Source organism: Chrysochloris asiatica, unplaced genomic scaffold (assembly GCF_000296735.1).
Source record: "Chrysochloris asiatica unplaced genomic scaffold, ChrAsi1.0 scaffold00007, whole genome shotgun sequence".
Lineage (NCBI taxonomy): Eukaryota > Metazoa > Chordata > Mammalia > Afrosoricida > Chrysochloridae > Chrysochloris > Chrysochloris asiatica.
In genome coordinates this window covers 28523262-28532746 of record NW_006408525.1, presented here as the reverse complement: position 1 = coordinate 28532746, position 9485 = coordinate 28523262, and the positions used below count along the sequence as shown (strand labels likewise).

Genomic DNA, 9485 nt, shown 5'->3' with positions numbered 1-9485 from the left:
AACCTTACGGTCAGCAGTTCAAAACTACCAGCTGATACGCAGGAGAAGATGAGGCTTTCTGCTCCCATAAAGATTTACAGCCATAGAAACCCTGTACAGGGTCGCTATGGGTCGGAACCGATTCGACGGCACATAACAACAACAACAACAACATACCCTAGAGTAGAGTCCTGGTGTGGTGCTGTGGGTTAATGCACCAGACAGCAAAGCCCTTTGAACAAGGTCGGTGTTTCAAGCTCACCAGCTGCTCCTTGAAAACCCTATACAGGGTCGCTATGGGTCGGAATCAACTCAAGGGCACTTACCAACAACATACCCTAGTGCAACTAATCAAAGTCTCTGGGTGTAGAAATCAGGCATCAGTATTTATTAGATCTCCCCAAGTGATTTCAATGTGAGCCAAGTTTGAGAAACACTGATCTAGAAAGAAAGGAGTTCTGGTGACACTTTAGGATAAGCCCTGGACAGCTAACCACAAAGTCAGCAGTTCAAACCCACCATTGGCTCCATGGCTTTCTGCTCCCATAAAGATTTACAGCCTCGGAAACTCAAGACAGGGTTGCTATGAGTTGGAATTGATTTGCTGGCAGTGGGTGGGGATCTAAAGGGAAGGAACCCTGGTTGTACAGTGGTTAGAGCACTCAGCTGCTTACCAAAAGGTCAGCAGTTCAAACCCACCAGCAACTCTTAAGGAGAAAGATGGGCCAGTCTGCTTCTAAGGCAATTGAAAGCCTGTAACATAGTCAGTCCACAAAAACAATGTTACACATCCTATGCTCAGGAACTCTAGCCTTTACATTGGACTGCTAACCGCGAGGTCAGCAGCTTGAATCCATCAGTGGTTCCACAGGAGAAAGACGAGGCTTTCTGTTCTCATGAAGATTTACAGCCTCGGAAACCCTATCTGAATAGTATGAGTCAAACTAACTCAATGGCACACCACCACCACCACATCCTACTTTGGTGAATAGTGACTGTCATGAGAGGCCATCTGTTATTGTTGTTAGGTGCCATTGAGTTGGCTACGATTCATAGCGACCCTAAGCACAACAGAACTAAACACTGCCCCGTCCCTACACCATCCTCACAATTACTGTTACGCTTCAGCCCATTGCTGCTGCCACTGTGCCCACCTCGTTGGACGTCTTCCTCTTTTTTGCTAACACCTCACTTTACCCAGCATGATGAAAGAACTGGTATCTACTGATAACATGTCCCAAGTATGAGAGATGAAGTCTCACCATGGCTTCTATGGAGCATTCTGACTGTACTTCTTTCAACACAGATTTGTTTGTTATTTGGGCAGTCCATGGTACTTTTAATATTGTTCTCCAACACCATCACTCAAATGCATCAATTCTTCTTTGGTCTTCCTTCTTCACTGTCCAACTCTCATATGCATATGAAGCTATTGAAAATACCATGGTTTAAGTCAGGTCCTCTTAGTCCTTAAACTGACATCTTTGCCCTTGAAAGAGGTCTTGTGCAGCAGATTTGCCTAATGAAATATGTCATTTGATTTATTAACAGCTTCTTGTATGAGTGTTGATTGTGGAGCCAAGCAAAATCTCTGACAACCTCAATCTTTTCTCCATTTATGATATTATTTATTGGTCCAGTAGTGAGGATTTTTATTTTCTTTACATTGAGGTGCAATCTGTACTGAAGACTGTAGTCTTTGATCTTCATCAATAAGTATTTCAAGTTCTCTTTGCTTCCAGCAAGCAAGGTTATATCAACGGCATGTCATAGGTTGTTAATGAGTATTCCTCCAATCCTGATGCCATATTCTTCTTTATATAATCCAGCTTCATGGATTATTTGTTGTATACTGAATAAGTATGGTGAAAGACTACAAACCTGGAGCACACCTTTCTGATTTTAAACCATTCAGTACCCCCTTATTCTGTTAGAATGACTGTCTCTGTATATATATATATTCCTCATTAACACAATTGAGTATTCTGGAATACCCATTCTTCACAATGTTATCCATAGCTTGTCAGGATTCATACATTTGAAAGCCTTTGCACAGTCAACAAACACAAGTAAACATCTTTCTGGTATTCTCTGAAGTCAACAATGACACCCTTGTTATACATCCTTATCTGAATTTGACTTGAATTTCTGGTAGTCCCCTGTCGATGTAGTATTGCATTTATTTTTAAATTATCTTCAGCAAAATTATACTTGCATGTGATATTAATGATATTGTTTGATGATTTCCACATTCCACTTGGTCACCTCTCTTTGGAAGGGGCACACATATGGATATCTTTCAATGGGGTGTCCAGGTACCTGTCTTCCAAATTTCTTGGCATAGGTGACTGAGTGTTTCCAGTGCTACATCAGTTTATTGAAAGATTTTAATTTGTATTCTGTCAACTCCTGGAGCCTGGTTCTTCACCAATGCCTTCAGTGCACCTTGGACTTCTTCCTCAGTACCATTGGTTCTTGTTCTTGAAATGATTGAACACTGACCATTTCTTTTTGGGACAGTGACTCTATGTACACCTTCCATCCTCATCTGTTAGTTTGTCGTACTATGGTGTTTTGTATGTTGCTGTGCTTCTGGAAGTTATGCAACCAGTATTTTAAATACCAGCAGGGTACAACCATGGTGGACAGGTTTCACTTGAGCCTCCAGACTAAGACAGACTAGGAAGAAGGACAGGCAGACTACTTCAAAATATTTCGCCACTGAAAACCTTATGAACACAGAGGTACACTGTTAGGTAGCACCTGAATATTGAATAATGAAACTTGATGAAGAGCACCAAAATATTGTCAGAGATAGTGCCGGAAGATGGACCCCTCAGGGCGGAAGGCACTCAAAATACAACTGGGGAAGAGCTGCCTCCTCAAAGTAGAGTTGACCATAATAAATGGCTTTGTTGTTAAGTGCCGTCAAGTCAGTTCCGACCCATAGCGACCCCGTACAGGGTTTCCAAGGCTGCAAATCTTTACGGGAGCAGAAAGCCTCATCTTTCTCCCGCGGAACAGCTGGTAGTTTCGTAACCACTACGTACGCCATAATAAATGTCTTTATGATTTCGAGTCCACCAACTGCTCTGTGAGAGAAAGATGAGGTTTTCTGCTCCTGTAAAGATTTACAGCCTGGGAAACACAATACAGGGTTGCTATGAATCTGAATCGACTCCACAGCATTTAACACACAGGGTAACTTTGAGCTTCTTCGCTATGTATGACGCGGTCAGTCTGAAGGGGTTCCACGTTGGTTTCAAATGTTTACGTGAGAAATAGCTGTCACCAGAGTGTTGGAATGGTGCAACCGCTGAATAAAGTCAAGCCTAAAGAAGGGTTCCTCCTCTCCCTGACAATGTCACCTTCAAAACTGTTAGACTCGTGCTGTACCACTTCCAGTTCAGATGTCCCTAGTACTAGCCTCAAAAGACAACCGCACGAAGAAAACCAGGTGGCCAGGCCCGTGGCCCAATGCGCACGCGCCAAGAGGAAGCGTGGGGCAGGGCCGCGGCGCAGGGGCGTGGCCGAGACGCGCAGGCGTGCTCGCGGTGGGTCCCTGCGGCTCAGGATGGAAGGCGAGTGAGTAAACAAGCAGGGACTGGGCTGTGGGGTCGGGCCTCTGCGCTTCACCGCCCGGGCCTGAGGGAAGGAGAGGCGAAGGGATCAGGGCGTTGGGAGGAAGCGGAGAGTTACACTGACTCCCTAGTCGAGAGTGCCAGGGCGTCCCCTGTCCATTCCGAGGGCTGTGGGAAAGGGAACGACGTAATGAGGGAGCCCCCGGCGAGGTCGGCGTCTGAGGCGGACTGGGCGGTGTGTCCGGGAGGAGGAGCGGCAGGGGCGGGCCCGGGGTCGGGGAATCCTGTTGGAGGGCTAGGTGGGCGCGGGTGGGCGCGGGTGGGCGGGGGCGCCTGCGGGGCCCTTAGCCTGGTGCGTCTCCCGGAGACCTGAGTCTGGCCCTGGGGCGGGCCCGAGACGGGGGTTCCGCGTGCGAAGGCTTTGGGAAATCGTAGCTGTAAGAGCTGGGCCGTGACCAGAGTGAGGTGCCTAGGGCGCAGAATTAAGGGGCGCTCACTCTGGAGGTCTGGCTAGTGCCGAGAGAGTGTCTGAAAGCGCCTCACTAGCCTCCCCTGGTCTCGTCCTGAAGAGGCTCCCTCCCCTTCAGCTGAGGTCTTTGGTCATCACTGCCCACCCCCAGAGTTCTCCTAAGGATCAAATTAGAAGTGAAAGCTCCTTGAAGCAAAAGCAAAGGGTTGGAGATGGAACAAACTTTTATTTCAATTAAAAGTTACTACTGAGGAATTGTTCCGAGGGCAGCCGAGGGGAAGTGCTATGGCAGGATGTTACTGTCTCGCGGGTGGCCCTGGTGTGGCGCTGCGGGTTAATGCGCTGCACTGCAAAGTCTGTTTGAACCACAAGGTCGGCGGTTCAAGCTCACCAGTCACTCCTTGGAAACCCGATACAAGGTCACTAGGGCCCGGAACCCACTCTAAGGCACTTAACAATAACAACAACAGTATAGGTGATAGATGATATTCGAGTAGCCTAGCTGTCTGTGTTGGCGTTAGAGCGCTTGAAGATGAAGGTAAAGAGCCAACCGAGGAAGAATAGTTGTTTATGTGATCAGATGGCGTTGAAAGTATCTACTGCCATGATGTCTTTAAAGAGAAAAATCCTCCCAACCGGTGTTTTTAAGTTACGGGATGCGGTATTGAGTGAAGTTTCCAGCCTAAAAACGTGTTAACCCTACCGGAGATTGAGATTGCCGTGAAAGCTTGTCTAGCTGGAATCCATAGATAAAAGAGATTACTTATTTACAGAGAGCAGTGTGTGTTAGAAAATAAATACTTTCTGTTTTGTTTTTTTTACACCTTTGTAATACCAGCTGTTCTGGGGGAGAAAGATGAGGCGTTCTGCTCCCGTATAGATTTACAGCCTAGGAAACCCTGTACAGGGTCACTATGAGTCAAAACTGATGTCACGGCGCATAACAACAACAACAACAGAGTTAGCGTAGTGGTTACAAATCAGGCTGGGAACCTCAAGTTCAGTAGTTCGAAACTACCAGCTGTTCCCTGGGAGAAAGATGAGGCTTTCTGCTCCCGTAAAGATTTAAAGCCTCGGAAATCCTGTACAGGGTCGCTATGAGTCGGAACCGACTCCGCGACACATCACCACCACCAGTAGAGGAAAAGACCTTGTGACACTATGGGTTAATGCCCTGGACTGCAAAGTCGATTTGAACGGCAAGGTTGGTGATTCAGGGTCACCAGAAGTTCCTAAGGAACCCTATAAAGGGTCGCGTTAAGGGTCGGAACTGACTTGGCACTTAACAACAACATGCAAATGTAATAATACTATTAGTGTTATGGTTTATGTTAGTGGTTGTATCACTGTGAATTAACTCTACCAGGGCAGGATGTTTGTTTTATTCACCAATGTACCCCCAAACACCTAAAACAATGTCAAGCACGTACTTGGTACTCAATGCATAGTTTTGAGTGAATAAACCCTGGAAAGGGGGGAACATGATGAGATAGGACACCAAAGGACTGAGACTGGGAGCCAGGAGATCTGGATTCTATCTGTCAGTATCAAGCATAGGACTTGTAGGCCAACTTGATGTAAACTACAGCTTTATTTAAAACTCCCTGGGGTGTCAATTACCTCCTCAGTATAATGGTTATAGTACTTTAGTGTGCATTGAAACAGTGCTAGAATAAAGGCTCCTGGAATTAAAAATGACTTTTGAGAGAAGGGAAAGTTAAGAACATGCTGTCAAACTTGTTTCTCTTCTACTTGCATTTGAATTGAATGCTTTAAAAAATATATTAATTTAAATTTTGTCTATTTAATTCTTGGGATCTGAAACCTGGGCTCCTAAGTCTGTGGGCAGCAGTTGCTGCCAGTGATTTGTGCCTAATATGAAATATGTAACAGTTCATTTAATTTTTTTTCCTTTTTCGGTAATGGACAAAGTGTAAGTTTCTTTCTAGTTTGTTCACTAGTTATTAGTTCTCTAGAGCTGCTGTAACAGAAATACCACAAGTGGATGGCTTTAACAAATTTATTCTCTCACAGTTTGTCACTGTCAGCTGCCAGGTGCCATTGAGTTGGTTCCAACTCATAGTGATCCTCGGTGCAACAGATAAAGCTCTGCTCAGACCTGTACCATCCTCACAGTTGTTTAGGAGGCTTGTTGTTAAGTGCCCTGTATAAGGTTTCCGAGGAGCAGCTGGTAGATTTGAACTGCTGACCTTACAGTTTAAAAGAACTCTGTGGTCAAGTGCTTGTCCTACAATGGCATACCAAGGTGCCAGGTCTAGGAGAAGGTGTTCTCAATGTTAGCTCTGGGGAAAGGCCCTTATCTCCTTACAACACCTGTGGACCCACCGTCCTTGGAAATTGCTGTATATTTTGGCATCAGTCTTCCCTGGATCTGGGGGGTTCTTGATGCAGGGATCCCGGGTTCAAATGACAAGCTCTGCTCCTGGCTCTTTTTTCTTGCTGGTGGTCAGGTCCCTGTGATCACCGCTTGCTTGTTTAATTTCTCATATCTGTAAAGAGGGTGACTCAAGATACAACCTAATCTTAGTAATGTAACTGCCTCTAACTCTGTCTCATTAACATCACAGAGGTGAGGATTTGCATCAGATCACAAAATGGAGGATAATTACATAATTCTGAGAATCATAGCCAAGCCAAGTCGACATATATTTTGGGGGAACACAATTTAATCTATAACAATTAGCAATTTCCAAAAAAGGTTTGAGGCATCAACAGTAAAAATTTATTAAATGTTTACATGGGGAAGTTAAACCAAAGATAAGAGAGAAGAAAAAACAGACAAACCTTCAGAAAGTCCCCAACTCGTTTAATTTCTTCCTTGTCCAAATTGAGTCCTAACTATTTCTGTCGTCTGTCAGTTGATATTAGTTGGGACTTCAGTGCCCCTGACTTTAATGTTATGAGTTACTTAGTGGGCAGGTTGCATTCTCTGACACACATGTCCTAATATTTTAATTCAAAATGGACACATTAGAAAGTCGTATTTCTATTGAATGATAATAAGCAGTTAAATACTGAGTTTTGTGCTAGTATGGTACAGAACCAGCCAAGGTTACTTTGCTAATTTCTGAATCAGCATTGTACATCCTACAAGTCAGCATTTTCCTTTGCATCTCATAAAAATGAATCCTGTTTTGATTTGTATCACCCATTAGCTTTGGCTCACTTGATTCTCTTTAATGAAGGAACAGAAAATATTAATGTAATTTTCAGTGAGAATGTGGGGTCATTTCTGTTAGTAAGGTTCTTTCTGTGTATATAGTGCCCATCTCGGAGTCCTGGTGTAGCGCTTTAGGATAAGCACTGGACTTCAAGGTTGGTTTGAACCATAAGGTTGGCTGTTCAAACCTACCAGCTGCTTCAAGGGTCGCTATGAGTCAGAACCGACTCAACAGCACGTAAGAACAACAACAGTGCGTAGCTCAGACTAATGAGAACAAATGTAAATAGCTTGGAGAAGTTGGTGAGTACAAATGGAAGATGTGTTTGATACCCAGCTGAGGGCTCTATCTGGCTGTGTGTTTAACTACAGAGTTGGTTCTAAAGGGGACAGTGATGAAATTGACAATCCCCAGAATGATTCAGCTGTGTGTTACTAAAGTTCTTTGCAAGAAGACTGGCTGAAAACTGAAAGGTTGGTGGTTTGAACCTCCCCGGCAGCTTGGCTCAGGAGAAAAGATTGGTGATCTGTACCCACAGGAAACCCTATGTGACAATTATACTCTGTCATATCATAGGTCACTATGAATCAGAATCGACTGATAAACCACAACAGCAAGCTTTTTGCAGGGCTACGTTTGCTGTTCATATTTCAAACTCTACTATGAATTGAACAAGATGGAACATTTAAAAATCTACAGTGCCAACTGCCTTCCAAGCCTTACTTAGAACTTACTTCCAAGCCTGCTGGTTAATGAAATTATTTGTTATAAAAGAAAGTAGTAAAGATAGGAAACTGTCCCAAAGAAAAAGAACCTATTTCTGCAAAGGGACACCTTTATGTGAATGAAAAAACTTCATAGTTTGGAATTTTAAAATACCTCAATTCCTTAAAGTATAAGAATATTGTTACCTAAATGTTTTATTGCCAAACATTTCAATATTTTACCATTTCCAGCTAGTGTCAGACTATGTTTTAGTTTTAGCCTTGGAAGAAACTCGAGATCCAACTTTCTGGGGAAAGAGTTTGAAGTTTTTATAGCTTTTTTTTCCTGTAGAGATCTGGCATGTAAAGAAAAAAGCTCTACTTTTCAATGACCAGTCTTTTTAAATTTTATTTCATTATTTTTTAAAAGTTTTTATGGTGAATTGAGTAAAAGTTTACAGGGCAGATCATCAGTTTTACATTCAACAAATCATATTCTTTGTTCATTTCCTCCACGGACCATCAGTTAACAATATTTCTCTCTATTCATTTTAGCTCTTTAAAAAAAAACAAAACAAAAAAAACACTCAGGCATATATAATAATTTACACCACCAAAGGGCACATTCTACAAGCCTGCCTCCTGGCCACCTGCTCTCAAGTCCCTCTCTTTCCATGAATCTAGAGTCTTTAGCTGTTGCCTCTCTCCATGTCCCCATCTCTGTCTCCATCTCTGGTATTGATGCTTCTCTCAATAGGGTCCATGTGCTCTTCTCCCTTGATAATGACCAATCTTTTCTTAAATATACTTAAATTTTTGAGCAATTTTTTTATTTACAAAAATTTTTTAAAGCTAGTACAGAGAGTTATCATAATCCCTGGACCTAGTTTCTTTTATTATTAACATCTTACATTGCTCTGGGACATTTGTTATAATGAACAAAACAGTATCAATCAGTCTTTTATTATTATTACTCATTCTGAAATTACACAAGTTTTTTATACAAGGTGGAATGGCCTACATATTTTAAATAACAAGTCCAGAAAATACTGGGTTGATCTATTATCAGGAAACACTTTTTCCTTTAATCAGCTTTATTGAGGTAAATATTTATATGCAATTAAGTCACCCAGTTTATGGAGTCCTGGGGTGGTACTGTAGAATAAGTACTGCACTGCAAGGTCAGTGGCTCAAACTCACCAGCTACTCCTCAGAAACCCCATGCAGGGTTACTATGAGTTAGAACCAACTTGACAGCAGTTAACAACAACAATGTATATAGTTCAGTGAATTTTGATAAAAGTATATAGTCGTGTTGCTATTACTCCAAATAAGCTATAGAACGTTTTCATCATCCCAGTGAAGTTTTCTTACCACCTTTCCATTCAGTCACTTCCCATACCCCAGCCCCTGGAAACCACAGATCTGCTTTCTATCATTGTAGTGTTGCCCTTTCTAGAATCATTCTAGTAGAATGTCAAAAAAGGGGCATCCTAAAATATATAGCTTTTTTTTTTTTTTTAATCTTTTATTGTTACTTTGGTTAAATACATTATACATAATCAAGTTT

At 42.7% G+C, this 9485-nt stretch overlaps 1 protein-coding gene across 1 annotated transcript in view; it reads left to right on the top strand.

Annotated features, from left to right (window-relative positions):
- The first annotated feature begins 3528 nt into the window (after positions 1-3528).
- The window catches only part of EZH1 (enhancer of zeste homolog 1 (Drosophila)), a 49446-nt gene continuing 43489 nt past the window's right edge, over positions 3529-9485 (top strand). The window contains exon 1 of the mRNA XM_006832684.1: positions 3529-3560. Within this exon, the coding sequence (XP_006832747.1) occupies positions 3554-3560 (7 nt within the window). The 5' untranslated portion in view covers positions 3529-3553. The remainder of the gene's footprint in view (positions 3561-9485) is intronic.